Genomic DNA, 21,409 nt, shown 5'->3' on the forward strand with positions numbered 1-21,409 from the left:
TAATACAAATTATCCAGATGTTTTTATTTGAAATGAATAACTAGATACTAAAACTAAACTTATTGAGTCATATGAATATATTGACAAACTTAATGTTGAATGCTTCATTTGTTATTCACACTCTGAATTTTTTAGATTTTGAATGTGATTTAGAAAAGAAACATTTTATTAAATAATACAGGTTAACCCATTAGTAATTATAACAATGGTACTGGTTATGAAATGGTTAAACTGTATTACTCAAAACAAGATTGTTGAAAAACAGTCATGATTAATATTTGATATATGAACTAAGAATTTAGGTAATTTAGAATTAAATTTTTTTCTTCACATATCCATGAAATGACTCGTATTTGTATGATGAAATAATTTCGAAACATAATGATTTAACAATTTTTTAATTACATTGTCTAGTTATGAAATCAAATTGTTTTAGCATACTAGAAAAGTAAACAATATCAAAAAATGTTGAATTATCTTAAAATGTTTGTTGCCATAAAATACAGTTAAAACATACTAGTCTAATTAATATACAAGGTGTCAGGTTTGGAGATTTAATAAAAGAAAAATTTATAATTTGCATTGTATTTGCATCAGACTTGAATTCTGTGTGTATTTTATGTTGACGTGTGTGGCCATTTATGAGAATTACCATACTGCAGTTACTATCACATGCACAGAATGGCAAAATAGGTGCATGTTAACAAAGGACCAGATGATAGACCATAGTGACTGGAGCAAGTTATTCAGACTTGCTGCAACTTCTTTTATCTCTCAACTTACTTCTAGTATAATTTTTTGGTAATTTTCCTTCCCATATTGCAATTTAGATAAAACAGTTTCTGAATAGTTTTCCAGACAGTAGATTAGTTCTTATTCCACTGGACTTTTTCCTGTGGGATTTTGCAAATAATCCCACAGGATGTTTGTATTGTATATTTATGCATAATTTGAATGAGAGAGAATTTGTCAGGCTATTGACAGCATCATACTTCACATGCTACTGAATGCATGATTGGAGTGGAATATGAATTGGACATTTGCTAAGTCACTGTTGGTGCATTCATTGAAGTGTTTCAGTGTAAAAAAAATCTGCCAAAGTTTTCGTACTAGAAAAAAACTTTTAATTTTATTTTAAATTATAATTTTTCAATTTATACTCTTTTATTAAACCTCTAGGCCAGACATATTGTAGTTTGGCAACTGTCTTGCATATTTTGAGCTTGCTGTCATCAGTTTGTTATTTAGTAACTAGGGTACCTCTGACCACATTTCTTTATGTAGTGAGAGTGTAGTGTAAATTACATCACGAGCAGCTATTGCTGCACGTCATTGCATTATAGTTTAGAAACACTTTCTGCTAGAGCTAAACGTGGATACCGTAATCTATCCTTTAATTCCAGTTACAGCCGAAAGTAGTGCTTTAGTTAAAGAACTACAACATTTAAATAGAGAGAGATAAAGAATTAAGCATTTCTCTTTCTGAAAATATGATCAAAGTAGAGAGATAGATAATTATATTTAGAATATGGTATTTGCTTATTCTTTAGATAACTTTCAGTAATTTTATAAAATTTAATCTTTCTTAATCTTTCCATAATATTTTAATCAAAAGTCACTTTAACTTCTCTTTTTCACTGCATAATATCACATTACACATACAAGTGTCCATTTTGCTTTACACTTATAGCAGACATAAATGCTGCTTTATCTTTGCTGCAGTGACCTCTTGCAGCAAATATTTAGAAACAGTTTGCTACATTAAAGTGCTTCATTTAGAAACACTTTGCTGTGTAGTGATCAAGCAATGATGCATAAAGAAATGCAACCTCTATTAGTATTGCAAGGCATTGTTTCCATCTGCAACTATTTTAGTTGTAGTAAGTATGGTTGCTGGGTATACTAATTCTGTGTGTACTGTCCTTGTAATCCAAATAATAATTCTGGTAGACGATCATACAGCAATGGTTAGGAAAATTTTCGTTTATTTAATCAAATGCATTTCGGGTTGGTTTATCTCCCAACCCCTCTTCAGTGCTGTTAAAGAATTCAAAATATGGTAAGGTTTCCGACAATATTAAACATCACGTAAATTGGAATACAACAACATAAAACTTACATATCATATGTTGGTACATTTTTAAAAATATTTTTCTATATTTTAACACAAAGGTGTATTACATTCTCTATAACATAAAAATTTTTTTTGTGATTTAATACAATTTGATAAAAAAATATATACAGTTATTCAATTTAGATTATTTATATAAAAACTTACATTTGCAGCAAAAGTGCATTGTTCCTAATGAGGGTGAAGATGAGTAAAAACTAAAAAGGCAGGTGTTTATCTGGTCTTGACTCTGTTACAGTTTACTGACAAGTGCTGTAATGTTATCCAATACATTCTTGGCATTCCGAACATTGGGGTGTGCTTTAAACGATGTTTAGCGTATGGAGGTGTCCTCTATTAATTTGTACCATTGGGGGTTTATTGTCATATCATTGGAAATACAGTCAAACCTGTTTTTATGCGCTCTTTTTATGTGCGATTTTTATTTGTGCGATTTTTTTAATGCGAATTTTTAATTTGTGCGGTATAGTTGGCGACTAGTCTTGTGCGATTCGTCATGTCTTACGTTGACTTATTATAGCTAAATAAACTTATTATAGCATAAATGCACTTATTATAGTAATATTATTGCATGAATATGCGAAAAATGAAATAATTTACTTTTTAAGTCAACAAAACACCACCTGGACAAAAATATGTAAAACAGACGATAGACCAGACGATGCAGTCAAGTGCTGACATCTGTTGTCAATAAATTCTATTTCGTACGGTTTTGAGTTATTTTCTATGTGAGACTTTTTTTTATGCGGTCCCTGTTGACCGCATAAAAAAAATATTTTTTAATTGTGTTGCGAAAACTATTATTTACAGCCATTCGTGAAGTTTCGTGAGATTTTTTTTTAATGCGTTTTTTTTAATGCGGTCCCTATCCCCCGCATAAAAACAGGTTTGACTGTATTAATAAGATGCTCTTTAGGGTGTTTTCTAATTTCAATGTGTTCTTTAAATTTCCATTTGTATGGTTCTTTCTCAGAATGTAAAATTTTGATATTGTTTTTATTAATTTGACAATCATTTTCTATTGTGTGGGTGTCCCAAGGGGAAGTGTTATGTTTAAGGCGGATAGTGGCTTCATATTCTTTAATTCTAGTTTCTAATATTCGGCCAGTTTTACCAATGTAAATTTTCGGGTTATGACAGTCGCATTCTAGTTTGTAAACTGTTCCAACACTTTTAAGGATGTTTGTTCTGTTGTTGTATTGTTTATTAATGTTATGATGGATAGAGTTGGATATTTTGTTGGTCAAAGATGGTGCCAAACTGATGTTGTCTTTTTTAAGGATTTTATTACAGTTTTCAAAGATGTTTTTATATATGGGAAGGGCTTATATATTTTGTCTGGTTTGTATTTCGTATTATATCTGTGTTTCCAATATTGTTTTTGCCATGCGTTTAATTTTGAATAGTGGTTTATTTTTTTTTTGGGAAAGCACATGACTGTTAAGGAATGAGACAAGAAACCAACTTTACTTTATTTACACAAACAATATTTATCTCTACACACTTTTGAGTCTACAAATACTATATTCCAGTTAAAAGAAAGCAATGTGTTGAATAAAAATATTATTTAATTAAAGAGAGTTAGGCTAGATCAGTGATTCTCAAACTTTTTCGATCCACTGGCCCCTTTGTTCCATAAAGTTATACCCAACGCCCCCCGTGTGAGAAAGAATTGAAAATATTCTTAAGAAAACTTTTCTATGAATCTCACACTTGTGTCCTTACCGTACATTGTTCTCAACATCTGGAAACCATTAAATGCAATGTTTCCTCTTATCCGTTTGACAGAGGAAAGGGAACTTTTACCTTTGATCACTGTTCAGTACCCTGCCTCCAGCGCCCCCTAGATTTACTCACCGCCCACAAGGGGGCGTTATCGCTTACTTTGAGAAACTCTGGGCTAGATAGAGGTTGTTCCAGATTAAACGTTTGATTTTGGATTGTGACCATAGTGATTGGTTTTTTATTGCGTATGCACTTTAAGTTTTTTGAGATGCGGAATTATAAAATATTGTTTTTTTTTTCTTTTTTTTGAATTTGAACCTGATAGCATAAACAGAGATTATCTGTAGCTTATTTGAAGGCAATTTGGGGAGTTCATTAGCCTATGAATTACAACTTTACATATAAGACATAAAGCATTTTTTAAAGTCTCCTTTGAGCCTTATTGTGTCTTATATGAAATAAAATATGATAATTGAATTTCAAAACTGCATAGCGTTTTAAATCTTTTTAATTACTGTATTTACTCGCATATAAGACAAGGTTTTTATTCATTTTTCACTGCTTCAAAAACCTAAGTCGTCCTATATGTGTGAGTGAAGGATTCTTTGCGTTTTTGCAATAATTTTTGTGAACTGTGTATTACATTTTTTACTGGATTCTCATCTGGTGTTTAAAAACAAAAGTATTTTATCTGGGTTGTTTGAATCATTCTTGTGTATTGTTAAGAGTAAAGATGAATAGCATTAGAAAAAGCAAAGCTTTTAAATTGAATTCCAAATTGAAATTCCAAAATCACACAGGAGCCTGATATAATTTTTAATCCATTTTCACATGAAAACAGATGATTATTCGGAAATCAGAATTCGGGGAAACTCGTAAGTGTAATCAATGGAGAGTGGATTAGACCATTAAAAATTGGCAATAAAGGTTTCCCATTGTTCTACCTTTACGTAAACAAATTATGTTGTTGATTTTACAAGATTTAAATAATCAACGCTTACTGGAATTGATTCTAGGATTGAACAGGAGTGTTGATTCTATGGTACTGGCAGCTTTTGTGAAACAACAAGGGGTAACAGTATTCTGGGCTAAAGCCTCTATCATTAGGGTCACAAGATCAAGACAAATGGTTAAGCACATTGAAAAAATGGAAATACAGTAGAGACTCGTTAATCGGAATCGCCGGTAATCGGAACGATTTTCAGTCGGACTGTGTCGTGCTGAATCGAACGTTTTTGATACTAAATTTACTTCTAAAGTATAATTTTCATGTTTTTATATTCTTCAATATATTTATTTTGTTTGTAAAAAATGCAGAAATAATTTTTAACGATACGATAGCCTCGATTATTATTATAAAAATTTTTGTTAGGCTTAAAATTGATGAAAATTCAACACGCAACGGAGAAAAATTCTACATGAAGCGACATACAACGGAGAAAAATTTGAACATCGGACAGGTTAATATATTTATTCGTACATAATCGGTAATCGGAACAAATCACTAATCTGAACAACCCCAGTCCCCAATTGATTCCGATTTTCGGTTCTCTACTGTACATAGAGCTCATTTAACTACGCACTGCATCAACCATAGGGATGCAGACAGTTTGGCATCAGCCTGGAAATCCTTCTTTAATAACTTAAATTAACAGAACATCACTATGGACTGCATTATCGTTTCATTTAATTTATCTTAATATTTATTTTAATATTTATTTTTAGTTTGCATATGTGTTTTTTATCATTTTATGTATTCTATGTTTGGTATAATGCACAAGCGCATTACCATTAAATCGCGCAACCGCTATAGATATTTGTTTTTATATTTCGTAAATTAGAATTCTTTGTTCTTATATTTCGTAAATTAGAATTCTGCATTCTTTTCATTGTATGATTAACTGACGAAGACTGCTAAAAGCAGTTGAAAACGTTTTTAAATAAATAAATTTGTGCTGGAACAGAAAAAGGTTGTTATTTTACTTTACAAGATTTTTCTTAAAGATTAAAATGCCATTAATTTTTGCGGGACAATGTGTACGTTTATGTGCATTTGATAATATTTTATTTGTAATTAAACGAAATAAAATTAGAATTGTATTAATAAATCTAATTTTCTTTATTTTAATCTTTAAAGTAACACCACCTCTTATATGCAAGATCGTCTTATAAGCGAGTAAATATGGTATTTTTAAATCTTACATAAATATTTATAAATTGCAAATATTAAACTTTTTTTTTAACATTTAACACGTATTTATGGATAATTAAAATAAAGTATGAGTTTGGATGCTTGATTTTTATCAAATTTGCAATTATCTTTAGTGCCTTTTATAATATCTTTTTATGATTATTATTTGATAACTAATAATATTAACATTCATATTTATTTTTCAATGAATCATATGATAAAATGAAATTTACTAAAAATGCTACAAATACTTAATTACATTTTAGTTGTTGTTTTTAACATTATATTTTTACACTAAATATATATTGAATTTTGTTAATGAATCATTAAAACTATTATCAGAGTTAAGGATAATGAAAATGATGTCATATTTATAAGCAGGATTTTAATGTTATAGGAAAGATATTTGAAATAATTTTTTTTGCATTTACAAATTTATTTGATTGTAAATTTTAAAAAATGGTATAAATTATTATTTAAATGTTTTTACTATTTGAATTTTTACTGAAATAATTATATAAAATGTGTTTTTCTAGTGTCTCATGAAAACATAAGGGTTGCCTTAACAAGTGTAGTTTTGGCAAATATCCCAATTTTTCTACCTTTATAAATATTCATCTCCCATTTATCATGGCTGGACCTTCTGCTGGCCCTGCACTTTCTCATCCATCTGTTACACGGAAACGAGGATTAGGACGTTTTTCTCTTCGACGAATTTTTGGTAGCACAGCATTTGGTAGAAGGAGCATGGGAAGACATTGTACTGTTCCTTTAGATGTTGATTCCTGCTCTCACAATAATTCAATTAATCTTACATCTGGACCAGATCATAAGGTACTGTACATTTTGTCACTTATTTTTTCTTAGATAAATGTAATGAAACATTAGAACTAGTTTTTTTTTAAAGAAACTTTTACTTGATTTTTAGTTAAAATAACTTTGAGAATAGTAACAAAAAAAATCCTTTACTAGAGTCAATAACTGTAAACAATGAAAAATAAGTCATTCTTCAAACTCTTTCAAGCATTAAAAAAGCTCATTAACAGGAATGTGGTTATATACATATTGAACATAACATTTATTGATTATGATTACAAAAAATAATACATAATAAATTTACTTTGATATGTTATACTTTTATGTACAGTGTCTCTCAATGAAACTGTTTCACTTGTTAGGTAATATTTGTTCCAACCCTGAATGAACAAATCAACTGTTAAATGATGAATACAAGATGCGTTACTCATTTAGATATGCAAATATTACTGTTTGTGCAGAAATTTTATGAAAATAGAGGCAAATCATAAAGCAGTGCTATCTCTCCACCTTGAAGATCTGAAAACCCAGAACATTTTGAAGTGTGTGGGACTGAAATGGAGGTTTATCCAGAAGCTCTAAAGCTGTATAGCAATACAGGGGAAGTCAAACCTGCTTCTTGGCATGAAAACATAGCTCTGTGGATGCCAAAAATGGTTAAGTATAGGGAGCAACTCAGATGGATTTTGGCACAGTTGGTAAGGAAGATTGGCTGCAATCTTATGATAGCAAATCATCAATACATCAAACCATCCAAAGTAACCTACACTTCTGTGCTTACAAGAAACAAAAAATTTTTGTGACCTGATAGAGAAGTTACAGTGGAGAGATGCAAGAAGTTGATTTCCCAGCATCAAAATCATTTGATTCTTTTTTATGACAAAAAAGTGTTCCAGCTGCAACATACATTCAATAGCCAGAATAACTGCGCTTAAGCAGAGTCCATAAAGGCTGTTCTCAAGGCAAGATACAGGTTCAGCACTTTCAGAACATATCCTAGGTAGAGGATTTGATCCCAGGATCCCGACCACTTTTTAATCCTAAAATTTTTGGGATTAAGTTTTTCTGATCCCGAAATTTTCAGGATTGACATCATTTTAAGAGCTAAACGTGCATGAAGCAAAACATTTAGTGCCCTTAACAGAATTGCTTGCCTATCATTTTAATATAAAACTTCTTGTATTTTGAACTAAAATGATAGGCAAGCAGTTCTCACTGGGTTACCTGGTAATATACTTCATTTTTGTATTTTTGAATTTTCGCAGGCGCCAATCGATTTTCTAGTGCAGTCGAGAGCAGTTTTGGTTGGCTGTAGAGTTCTAACCTGACCCTTCAAAAATTCTAATAAGTCATTCAATGGAGAAATATCATCACCCTTAAGTGAGCGCTCCCACCAGCCTCTGGTTATTGCATCCAATTTAAATTGAATAATGAACATTAATATGCTCAAGAACTCATCTATATTAAAATTGAGAGATTCTAAAGATCGAATACACTGTGTAGTTGATTAAACAAAATTGTAACACGTGTCAGGTGTGTTTGTTATCTAGCATTAATGTACAAATGCTCATCAATGCTAGATAACATAAATGCATCTGCCCACAGCTCTGTCACACGTGTATATATGTGTGACAGAGCATATATGCACAACAGCATATATCAGCATATATATATATATGTGCAACAAATTGAGAAGCAGACTTGGTGATGAAACACTGGATGCATTGTTATTTCTCAGATCATATTTTTGCAATTCAAATTGGAATGTTCCTATTAGATTAGTTTTCTTTATATTTAAGAAAAATGTGACTGATTAATATTATTTTTAAATACTTTTTGCTAAGAAACTTACTTTACTACCTACTTACTAGGTTGTTATGTGAAAGTTGTCGATGTTAAGAGATTTTTGTTAATTTTCAACGTTTATTTGCATAGTTTGTTACATAAAGGTTTTTCAATTTATGTAAGTTTAAAGAGATCTCACTGATGCTTGAAAAAGAATAACTTTAACATGAAGACTGAGTGATTTTAACTCTGGTTAGTCTGACTCTAAGTCTGATTAGTTACAGTGATTAGATTAGGTAGGGGGCCGTCCATAAATTACATAAAGTATTTTGGGATGGGTGGGGGTCAAGGGTTTCTTATGATTTCTTACTTGGGAAGGGGGATAATAGATCTTGTCTTACGTAATAATAATATTTTTATTTTTTGATCTTGTTGAGTGGTGGAGTTTTGAATTTGGCTTCAATTTGGCAGTTTCTATTAAGAACGCTTGTTGTACCAATGCCATCTCGTGTGACGTGATAGAATAATAATGCTAGCAGACTCACGCTCTACGCATTTTTTATCATGGAGAAAGGCAATGTGGTAGTTTCTCTCTCTTGTTTTGTTTCGTATGATGTTTTTGTTTACATGTGTAGTAGCTAGTCGATCTGTCAAAGTTTTTTACGTCTTTTCGTGAAAATTACAATTAATATAAAAATGAATATTATGACGTTGATTAATGATGATGATAATGAAAAGATTGTTGATAATTAAAAAATAGTTCTTAAAATAAATTGTTCATTTGAATTCATTAAATTTTTATATTTTTAAATTTGTTCACATAAAGTCTTTATAAATAATAGTACATATTAATTAACTAATTAATAATTATATATTTTGGACCTAAGATTTTTAGGGTTTCATAGCCAGAATAACTGCATTTAAGCAGAGTCCATAAAGGCTGTTCTCAAGGCAAGATACAGGTTCAGCGCTTTCAGAACATATCCTAGGTAGAGGATTTGATCCCAGGATCCCGACCAGTTTTTAGTAATATTTAGGCATGATTTTTTAAATCATGCCTAAATATTACATAAGATAGGTAAGAGGAGGGGAGATCAAAGAAAATATTACAGTTTCTTACACGGGTGGGTGGGGGTCTTGAATGGCTGAAATCGCCCTTACGCAATTTATGGACGGCCCCTAGGTGTATACTGTAAAATACGTTGATTTTTGTCTAAATTTTGATTTGTTGATTAAAGAGCTGATTTCTGTAAGATTTTCTTATTTTTTATTTTTTTATTAAACTTCAATACCGAAATGATTCTGGGATTGACTAAGTATAATCCTGAAATCCCGGGATTAGAAATAAGGGCCGGGATCGAATTCCCTAATCCTAGGTTATGATTTGAGTGCTATCTCTGTTTTTAGCAAGGTGCCATTGGTATTTGTCAAAGTGGGGTTAAAGTGAATCATTATATCACTTACAACCTGGAGGGTTGTCTAAAGTTAAACATCAGGAACATGTTTGGAAAGGACCATTTCTACTTTAAGCAGGATTCTATGCTGTCATATAAGGCCAAGTGCATGGTGTCCTGGCTGGAGAAAATATACCAGCATTCATCATGTCAAATGAATTGCCCACTTAATCACCAGACCATAACCCACTAGACTACTTTATTTGGGGCTGTATACTGGAAACATCCACATCACAAATGTCCATAGCATTAAGGACTCTAAAAGAACTATTTGAAGATTTGAAATTTATAAAAAGATTTGGAACAAGGTTGTCTTCTTGTTCAAAATCTTTTTATTTGGCAACAATCTTGGGACAAAGTTATGATTGAATGATGAAGTTATGCTGCATGTAACATATTCATTCCAAGGATGAAGGTTGTGCAGATGAAAGGAGAATGAATTTAACTCAGTTTTTTTCATAACTAAACTATTATTCTATTCATGTAAAAAATAAAAATTTAAAAACAAATTGCTTGTTTTATTGCATAAGACAAGTGAAACAGTTTCATTGGTGCATCCTTTACAGTAGAAGTTCATTAATCCAACACTTGATAATCCAGAATGTTAGCATAACTGGATAGACTTGGTATTCTTTGGCTTGCCTAGGCCCTTGTATCAAAAACTTCCAAAACCAACCAACCAGAATGTCAGTAGTTTAGAACACTCTGGAAAGTAGCCAGTAATCAGGAATTATCCAGGAATAATCTGGCATGATAGTATTTTGTAAATCAGAATATTTAATATGCACCTTGAGTATACGTGGTGCACTAAAGATCATGGACAGAAATACAGTATATCTGGAAAAAATTTTAGTAGAATCTCATTTTAACAAATTGCTCAGGCTGCCAAAAATCATCTGTTGTTCTGAGAATCTGTTAAATTGTGAACAATGGATTTCCAGCACACCCAAGAAAATGTTATTTAATCCCCTACATATAAGTACTTGTACTTAAAATTATTCAATTTCTCGAGATCTCTATTCTTTATTCTATAGAAACACTCATGTTACAAGATTGTATATTATGTCGTGTGTGTACAACAAAGATGACAAACTGTATGTACAGGGTTTGTACAGACCTGGAAAATCATGAAATAAGATTTTTAGCAGAAAAGTCAGGGAATCTGCAAATGTCACAAAATCTGTCTGTCACTCTCTCTCCTTTTTGATCCAAACATGTCGTTAAATTTGGTTTGGTATAGGGAGGTTTATGAAAACCAGAGTGATCAAACAAATGGCAAGATTTGTTGTGCTTATATCTTGTAAACTATAAATGATGATCTAACAATTTAAATTTTGTTGGATAGGAAGTTTACGTCTGTATTTAAAATGGTGGGTAGTAGGGGCGTGCGGCTATGCAGGGAGGGGTAGCAGTTGCACTTGAACACTGAAAATGGCAACACGGTGTGGCATTTGGGCAGTAAAACTTTGTATGGTGAAGAGATAGGACATTAAAATTTGTGTCAATTTGTACAGAATGGCAGGATCTTCAATATTATTTAGCAATAATAACCAATAAAATAGAATTTGCAAAGTTATAAGCTGATAACTGTGCAGGTTGAAGAAATTGCAAAGGAAATACAGTGGAACCTCACTTAACGAACACCTCTCATGATGAGCAATTCTCATAATGAGCAAAACAAATTGTAAAAAAATAACTCGCTTAATAAGTGACATTTTGTATAATGAGTGACGAGGAGAGAGGAAGTACCGGATTGTGCTCATGCTACATCAGTCTGCTAGCATCTTAGTGTCACTTGTGATCACACATTTTTCCAAACTTGTGTTCAGACATATGACATAAACATCAACAACCATAGCCCGTTAATCATATAATGAACATGCCAAACAATGTGCCAAATTCATTCTATATGAAGGCTATAATTAATATTAGAAATTAATTAATTTGACTAGAGCTAAGCAGTTATGCTGCCATCTCTTATTAAATTTAATGACCAATTCCAAATTAAATTCCATAAATGTCTAAATTAAAAATTAATTATTTATAATTAATAAATTTAATATGCGATGACAGCCTAACTGCCTACCTCTAGTCAAATTAATTAATTTCTAATATCTGATTATAGTCTTACATAGCCCAAGAATTTGGAATATTACAGGGTGACAATAATTAACCCGTACAAGTTTTTTGTATCGTAAATTTATTAAAGAAATGAAAATTAGCAGAACAAAAGCATATAACAGTGACAATACTTTACGTATTAATCAGATATTCAGCCAGTTTCAAAGTGGACTCCTTTTGCTTTGATCCAGAGCCCCAAACGCGTTTTGAAATTCTCAGCGATGGGCCGCACTCTTCTGGAGACAGTTTGTCTCACTCCCAGCGCAAGGATTGCTTCAGCGACTCCAAACTTTCATGGCGCTTAGAACAGGCCCTGGCCTCCAAAATGGACCACACACTGTAGTCCATTGGGTTCAGATTCGGCGAGTACGGTGGCCATTCCGCAGACGAGATGAAATCGGAAAAATGAGCCTTGCACACTCCTGAGTCTTCTTCGCCCTGTGTGTCGGCACCGAGTCCTGCTGAAACGTCCATTTCGCACTGACAAAATGCTGCTGAGCCCACAGAAGTACCACAGCCTCGAAAATGTCAGGGTGGTACACATCTTGATTGATTTTGGCCCCTTGATCGACGAAAACAAGGGGTGTCTTGCCGCTCGCACAAATTCCGCCCCAAACCATGACTGACATTGGATTTTGGGATGTTCGATGACGGCTGAGCTTCCAGGAGCCCCCGCGGACCAGTTCCTGTCGTTTTGATGGTTGTACGGAGAAAAGCTTCTCGTCTGTGAAGAGAATGCACTCCCATTGTCGACCTGCGGCCCGACGCTTGAGTTAACGGGATCTTTGGAGTCTCACGCACTTGTTTTCATCGGTGAGGAGCTGAACCTTTTGGAACTTGTAGGGCTTGAGTATGAGTTCCTTTTTCGCCATGAACCGCACCGATTCGCGATTGATTGTGATCTCACGAGCAATTTTTCTCGTGGAGACCTTCGCATGTCAGTCAACTCGCTTTGTGATGATCTTGCGGTTCCTAGACGTGTTGACAGTGCGCTTTCTTCCACGTCCGGGACGGTCACCATTGTGGCCAAGCTCCTTGAATCGCCGAACTGCATCTGAGACTGTCATTTTTGGAACACCGAGCAGACGAACAATTTCACATTGATGCTTTCCTTGCCGGAATAGCTCTAAAATTGCACAACATTTGTTCGACACCATTAAAAAAATAAAGAACTAACCCTTATTACATCGAAAGTATATCTACACGGGCAGGAAATCATGGAGAATTAAACAATATTATGTAAATTGGTGACAGTAAAAAAGTTCAGGTGCAGCATTGCTACAAACTTTGTACGGGTTAATTATTGTCACCCTGTATGTTGCATGTTTATCAGAGATATTATTATTTTTTTTTTTTTTTTGGTTATGCAAATCGAATTTGCATTCCAGGTTGGTTTGTTTAGGGTCAGAAGAAAAGATACAGATGATTCATTCTCCTTAACAATATATATTGTATAATTTTTTTTGAATAAATGTATACATAAAATATTTGATTATTTTTTTTCAGCATGGAATGCATTATCATGTTTTACATCAATTCATAAGGAAAAAATTGTTTTGCATTACAAGTAAGATTCTGGAACTAATTATGCTCATTAAGTGAGGTCTCACTGTACGGATAGAAATGTAAGAAACATATATCATTGGAAAGAAAAATTTTAAGGGAATCAGAAAAGCCTAAAATGACTAATGCTGAATGATGCAGATTGTATGAAGAGAATAATAAAAACCGAGCATGTCAACTCTGACACGACTATTTCGAGTGTGCCACTGCCTGAATTGATAGATATTGACTTTGAATGTGATAATCACCAAGACTTTATTTGTTTACATCTTATGCTTCCTCTAATGGATTTATGACAAAATGGATTTATGCCTTAAACAATTGTAATTTTGTCTCATATACAATCCTCCCATTTTTTTTGACCTGGTTAACTCATTGCTGTCAGTTGATGCCGTGGGGTGGAAGCAAAGAACTGTCAGTTGGCTTAACAATATTGTGTACAGGACATTTTGGAACGAATGGCAGACCTCATGCAATCTATGTATTTTTATTTGTTGTATTCTTCACTGCTGGCCATATACAGTATTGTGGAGATAATAATTCTGCCAATTTTGACAGATTGATGATCTGTGATATGTCTTCTCTCTAACTGCAAATTTTCATCTTTCAGTGGTCTGTGGAATTTTGGAAGTCCATATTTTTTGGAAGTATACCAAAATATCGCTATAGAGTTAAAGTTGAGTTTTCAAAAACACCATTGATGACAACCCACTTTCCCGCCAAAATTTCACCGCTTCCGCTATAAGTTTCGGGGAGAGATAGGAAGAAATATAATGACCTTGAATGGGTTTGTACTAGACCAAAAATAGCATGCAATAAAGCGATTTCTCCATTTTGCAAAGTGCACAATTTCTTCTGTTTAAATTATTTTGAAGTTCCCATCTTCTTGCTTTAAGAAAATTCGATTTTATGACACGGGTCTTTTTCTTATTTAAATAAAATTTACGAATTAAATTAAATCATGAATTTTTTTATATGACACAGAAATGACATAGCTAAGTATGTAATCAATTTTACATGAAGTTTTTCCTTTTTGTAAGTGAATAAAGTGTGTTTTAATAAAAAAAAATTTATTTAATTGTGTACAAAATGGGCTTAAAATAGACTTGGCTGAATACATAATGGAAAAGGGAAATGCAGAGATGTTAATAAGTCAGGGAATAATGTCATAATTGGTCAGGGAATTGCAGATGGAATTATTGTATGGACCCTGTATGTACTGTAAACACAGAGGCACAGTATGTATGTGTGAGGACCGGCTTAAACCAGCCAGTCAGATGTTAAACTTTTATTGTTTGAATCCCCTCGTGAGATAACAATCAAGATCAGAGATAGCGATCAAGATTCGAAGGATGTACAGCCTTCCGCCGTCAAACACGTTTCCCTCCTCTCCGGATCCGACTTCTGAGTCACGGAGCCCGACTCATTACCCTCCGTCGCAATTGGTGATCGCAGCGGACGAGATCGGGAATATATAATGGGGGAGATATCTGAGAACGGGGGTGGCTGAACGGACGAACCGACGACGAACGTCTCGGCGAAACCGAAACCGGATCGAAGGTCAACCCGAAGACGCCGGAGCCGCCGACTACAAGCCGCCAAGCCCGATCCTTCCACCCACTGCCAAAGCCGCAGAATGACCGATCCGCCTTCCCAGCTACGATCCGTCATACGATTATTGTCACTACTTCAGAAGACGAGGTATGATTCCCCAAACCATTGTGAACTCTCTCTCTCATGCGATTAGGGACAGGATGCGTGGCTTCCTTGTATTAGGTTCTTTATTGTTTAAATAAATCATTATCTGTGTTATCCTGTTATTACGGATATTGCCTTGTCTTATCGACGACCCCACACACTCCCTCCACTCGACCTGACAATTCGTTAACCTATCCCAACAATTTTAGCCATCCTTGACAGTGGGGTGGGTCTTGCCGACCTGAACGCCGACAGGAAGGAGGTACGACTCCCGTTCTACCTCCCGGCGTTTCCCACATATGCTTATTAGCACTTCACTTTATGGTTTGTTAAAAACTTTTCCATCTTGGTTTGTTTTGATGCCATTTTTCTGCCTATTGAGTACAACTGCTTGATATACAATTTTTTTTCCCTAGTGATGACTTTTGAACTAATTATTTTTTGCAAGTTATGAAATTCCATGACGTCTTTTATAATATTTCCAGGTTTAGAAACATTTTGTCTAGTAGTTTTCATTTTATAAGGTGTTCAAAGTGAAACTTAAATTATGATTACTCTGTACTTCATGGCCTTGCTGGATTTTGGTACTACACTTGAACCAGTGCCAAAATGTTCACTAGATGGCTCCTCCTCAATCACATCAGCCTGCTTACTCTCTTTGTACAATTCTTTAATTGTACATATTATCCCAGATGTAACAAGTGCATTGTTGAACTCTACGAATTCCTAGAAACATCCAAGTATTAACTAAACATTGAAAAAACGCATTCAGGACATTCCAATTTCAATGCCAAATAAGCACTGATCTCAACATTAGTTAAAAGTCATTCCTTTTTTCAACATTGAAGTGGCGCTGTTGTCAATGCTGTCTCAACACACTCGGCACTCAACAGATATGTTGACTGCTACTTTCCAATTAATTGTGGGTAAGGTGAGACATTTGAATGAAATCTATCTTACTGAGAATGGAATTATGGGAACTAAGCACTTCGTATTTGAGTTGGAACGTCGTTGATGACATCAAATTGTTGGTTTCAACACTCGTGTTGAAAGTTGGAATGTCCCGATTTACAATAGATGGAGCTAGGAAAAAACTTCCTTATTCTGAGTTATTGATATGCTAAAAGAAAATAAAATTGCATTGATTTGGTGGGATCTGGGGGAAAATTTGTTATTCCAAGAAATCTGTTTCACAATTTATTAAAAAGAGATTCTACTGTATACCATTGTAGTATTTTTTTTCTTAATCTCTGAAATTATATCTTAATAATAATAATTATTATTAAATATAATAACCTAGTTTTTTTTATTGAATTTTATTAAACCTTGGTGTTTGTTCACATTTTTGTATTTATAAATATTGCATCAGTAGTTGCCAATAAAATGAAAGGATGAGTAACATCTGCATCATATCATAGTTTCTGGAAGTGATTCAGATTTCTTTTATAGTAGTAATATATAATGAATCACCTAGTTAAAATTGCCAAATACTGTTGTAGAATTCAAATAATTGTAGCAGTTCAGTTTTATAATAATAACACAATTATCTGTAGGATGTAATGAATAATTTCTATGAAGAGATTGCTTTTCAATCACTTATCATTAAGTACTAAGTGAACTGGAGTTTAAGAATTTTTGCTTTAAATACATTTATTCTCTAATAAATAGGTGCATTTAATTATATATTTTTATTATTTTGTTAATTAAAAAACATTAAATACAAAAGTTAATAAGAATAAATATAATAATTAATAAACTCATTTTATCAGTTCAAGTAATATCTATTCTAATAATAATAATAATGTAGTTGTCTATTTAATATTTTATAACAGTGTGTAAGAGACATGTCATTCCAAACTGTGTCTTATCTACTTTTTAAAATTTTTGTACCATCTGTGCTATCTGATTACTAATGTAAAAAACTATCATAATAAAATGTTTTCATTTTTTAAAAAAACAGCTTTATAGCATAGCAGCTTTCTGCATTAAATTTTTATCTTTTCAAACTACACATTATCTGTACTTTTAATTTTTTCAAAAGTTGTCTTATCCATCTTATAAACTTGAATATTTTCCCAATTCTTTGTTGAAATTAGGATATAAATATTGTATGCTACTACACCGGATTGAACTAAAAAACTTACTTTAAGCCTGTTACCGGTGTGCTTCACTTAAAAAACCGTTACGAACGTTTTCGAACTATTAAGTTCTTCTTCAGGTAACTGACGACAGTTAATCGAATGCAATTCGAATAAAATCCTACTGGAATACGTGCACACCGGTAACAGGCTTAAAGTAAGTTTTTTGAAATTAGGATTTTATTTACTAATAAATATAGCTCATATTATGTCCATTCTGCATGGTTTAAAAATCAATGTTAGCATTGTCAAATTTTAAGCTTTAAAACATTTTGAATACTGAAAATCAAGTCAAAGTTTATAAGATGCACTTTGGAATGTTTTGCTTCATATCTTTCTTATAACCAATGTAAATAACTAGAATGTTACTTTTACATGCATTAATGAGTCTGTAGAATCTTACATATAACTAACAGAATTCTTTTATTACAAGTTCTCTATTTGAATTCGAGCATTAGAAAAGCCTTTTTTGTGTGGCTTATAGAATTGAGTTTGTTCTCAAACTTTGATTGGTTGATTTTGTTTAAACTTTGTCATTTTACATAATATTATATGAGATGAAGAAGTTAAAAATGTAATAAAAATTGGGGATCCAAGATTTCCTTTTTGAGATACACTGGGATCAAAGTGATGTCCAAGGTCACTAGCACAAGTGTGTAAAATTTTTAAAATTTTCTTTTAAACAGTGTTGTCACTTCTGCCATAGTAGTAAATGATCATTTTAGATGGCTCCTGAAACAAAATTATTGACTTGCTAGTGCTTCAACTCAATTCCTAGTTTGTGTTTGGATAGAAAATGAACTGTGTCTAGTTTAAAATATAAAAGATTTAGTTAGTGACTTGATGCTCCAAATTTCAACATAATTTTAGGATTTAAAAATTTGAAGCTATTAATTATATGATGATATAAAATTTAATATGACAAATTATATTAGATTACTAATTGATATAAAATTGTAATTTGACTGACTGACAACCAGGAGGAGAGTTTTGTTTATAGGGTAATAGAACAATTAGTGACTAATTGACAGTAGTAGTAGTAGTAGTAGTCAGTGTGAGCTGCATTGACAATCTACCCTGAACTTAAAAGATAACACCTTCCTTTCGAATTTCATACAAATCAGATATTAATTGGTGTAAGTTGAGATAATTACTGCAAGTTTCTGAAACTTGATGTGTTTATTTTGTGTTTTTGGATAAATTACAATAAAATAAACATAAAAATGCACTTTTGGCATTCCCTGAGTATTTTAAATCATTAGAAAGAAGACAAAATGCAGAAATTAAACATATAATTGTAGTTTTTTTTATGTAATGCCAACAATTTCATAATTTTAGAATATAAACTAGTGTAAGTTTCACATACTGCCCTTTGGAGAGGGATATATAACCTCACTTAAACTAACATGCCTGCATTCCTCAGGATAAACCAGCATGCTGGTCTTTACCATAAGGAAATATCTGATTTCATGGTCTCTCACATAGACTGACATGCCAGACAATCTGTGAAAATATGGTATGATGAATTCTAACTTTTGTTATTAAGTTACTAGAACAGGGTTGTCCAACCTTTTCCCTAATGGGCCAAATTAAAAATTTACATATATTCAGCAGGCCATAAGGATACTTTATATAAATATATGTTTTTAAAAAGTTCAAAATGTGAATATCAAATTTTAATAACAAATATATATAATTACAAAAAATATTGTATTGTCGACAGTAAAAAAAATTTATACTCACACAAAATGAAAATAAATTCAATGCGATTTTTGACATTTCTTTCTTTTTATATCATCATCAATATCTGCTTTTATAGTACTAGACTTAATTCTAAAAATGTTAGTTAAATAGGAATCACTCACCTATTTCTTTCAGCAGTTGATGTTTTTCATGCACCACAAGAATTGTTCACAACAGTATGTTATGCATGTGGGGGTAGTACAGGTTTCTAGTATCAATTATGTCATTACGACATACTTTACCAAAATAAATGAAAATGTACCTAAAAAATTTAGGGTGCAGTGGGCCACGAGTTCACATCCCTGTACTAGACCATGTAAGTCTATATAAACAATCTTGTCTCTTACATAAATGCTGGTTTTAAACAAATAGCCTGTAAATTATATATAAAATATATTATTACGTAAAAATTTTTATTGTATTGAAGTAACTGAATTTTTAAAGTCAAATAATCGTTTTGTGTGACATTGCTTTTTCTGTATTATTTTTTCCTCCCCTCCCAACACTTTCCTAAGTTTTTAAAATAAATCTGTTTGTTGATACATTTTTTGATTAAAATAATTTTTTTTTTTTTTGATTTGTTCATAAGTTTGATATAACATTTTAATGATTTTATTAAAAATTGCTGGACAAGTTCTTTCATGTTTTATCATTATATTTCTCATTTATTATTTCCTTAATATTTAGTGGAATTCAGTTGCCTCCTGAAGCTTCTGAAAAACAATTAAAAATTTTGTATACATGCTAAATAATAAAACTGTGAAATTTATAAAAATTAAAATAATTATTTATATAACATTTTTTTTTAATAGGATTCTTCTGGTTTAAAGGATGCAATTCGTTTTACAGCTGGAGCCCATTCATCTTCAGATTCTGAATTAAATTCTCTTTCCAGTGGAAGAAACGATGCTCATTTTGATTGTCCATCTGGACATCTTGCATCAGCTCAAAATGTTGTTGAATGTCCTGTTTGTTTATTGATTCTTCCTACTCAATGTTTTCCAGAACTTAGTTCCTGTAGTTATCATTCATGTTATGATTGTTTGCAGCAATATCTACAAATTGAAATATCTGAAGGAAGGTATTAATTTTAAATTTCAATAAATATTTAATTAATAAATATATAAATTTTTTATTTCCTACAAAAAATAAATATCAAATATTTAAACTGTTATATATATATTATATATATTTAACAGGGTGATACAATACAGGGTGATTCAAGTCACAGAAATTTTTAAAAATTAGTAATTCACAAATTATTTACAGTAAGATGATGCAGTTTTCATAGAAATGCTTAGAAAGAAGTGGAATTTTTTTATGTGTAATAAAAACTTTAGTACCAAAATAGTTACATTTCTTGCTGTAGATGGCACTTGATAAGATTACATAATTTGTGTAGTTGTTACTAGAGCTTACACTAAGAACATTTATATTTTTTTATTCTTATTTTAACAAATTTACAAATGCTACAGCTCCATTTATGGCAAGAAATGTAACTATTTTGGTACTAAAATTTTTATTACACCTAAAAAAATCCTGTTTCTTTCTAAGCATTTCTGTGAAAACCGCATCATTTTATTGTAAATAGTTTGTGAGTTATTAATTTTTTAAAATTTCTCTGTCTTGAATCACCCTGTATATATATTTATTTACATAAAAATTAGTGTGTATATTAACAATCAAAGGAAGATGATTCAAAGTATTAATTTAAGAGGCTATATGCATCCACTTATAAGAAAATATTTGAAAAGTGATTTTTTTTTCAAGTTTTGTAGATAAATATATCAACTCAAAATAATAATAGAAATTGATTTTAGCAAATGTCTTTATTATTATTATTATTTTCACGGCAAACAGGATTCTGGGGCATATGTATCCAGTAGATACATGACTTTTTTTTTTTTTTTAATTTCTCAAAAATAAATAACAGTTGAACTGTGGGTTTATAGTATTCTTCAACTGATATGTTCTGAAGCAATTCCTACAGTAATTTTCAAGTTTGAAAATTACTGTAGGAATTGCTTCAGAACATATCAGTTGA

General features: G+C 31.9%; 1 protein-coding gene and 1 long non-coding RNA gene across 2 annotated transcripts in view; one reads left to right on the forward strand and one right to left on the reverse strand.

Annotated features, from left to right (window-relative positions):
* Positions 1-21,409, forward strand: part of LOC136988248 (E3 ubiquitin-protein ligase RNF19B-like) — a 115,081-nt gene that overhangs the window by 19,572 nt on the left and 74,100 nt on the right. Inside the window, exons 2-3 of the mRNA XM_067286106.1 lie at positions 6,584-6,881; positions 20,178-20,446. Of these exons, the coding sequence (XP_067142207.1) occupies positions 6,678-6,881; positions 20,178-20,446 (473 nt within the window). The 5' untranslated portion in view covers positions 6,584-6,677. The remainder of the gene's footprint in view (positions 1-6,583; positions 6,882-20,177; positions 20,447-21,409) is intronic.
* Positions 1,958-2,181, reverse strand: LOC136988286 (uncharacterized). The gene is made up of 2 exons (XR_010882747.1): positions 2,120-2,181; positions 1,958-2,037 (listed from the first exon to the last, which is right to left on the reverse strand). It is a non-coding gene; the product is annotated as an uncharacterized lncRNA (long non-coding RNA).

The sequence above is a fragment of the Centruroides vittatus genome, unplaced genomic scaffold (genome assembly GCF_030686945.1).
Source record: "Centruroides vittatus isolate TY-2023 unplaced genomic scaffold, ASM3068694v2 scaffold_324, whole genome shotgun sequence".
Lineage (NCBI taxonomy): Eukaryota > Metazoa > Arthropoda > Arachnida > Scorpiones > Buthidae > Centruroides > Centruroides vittatus.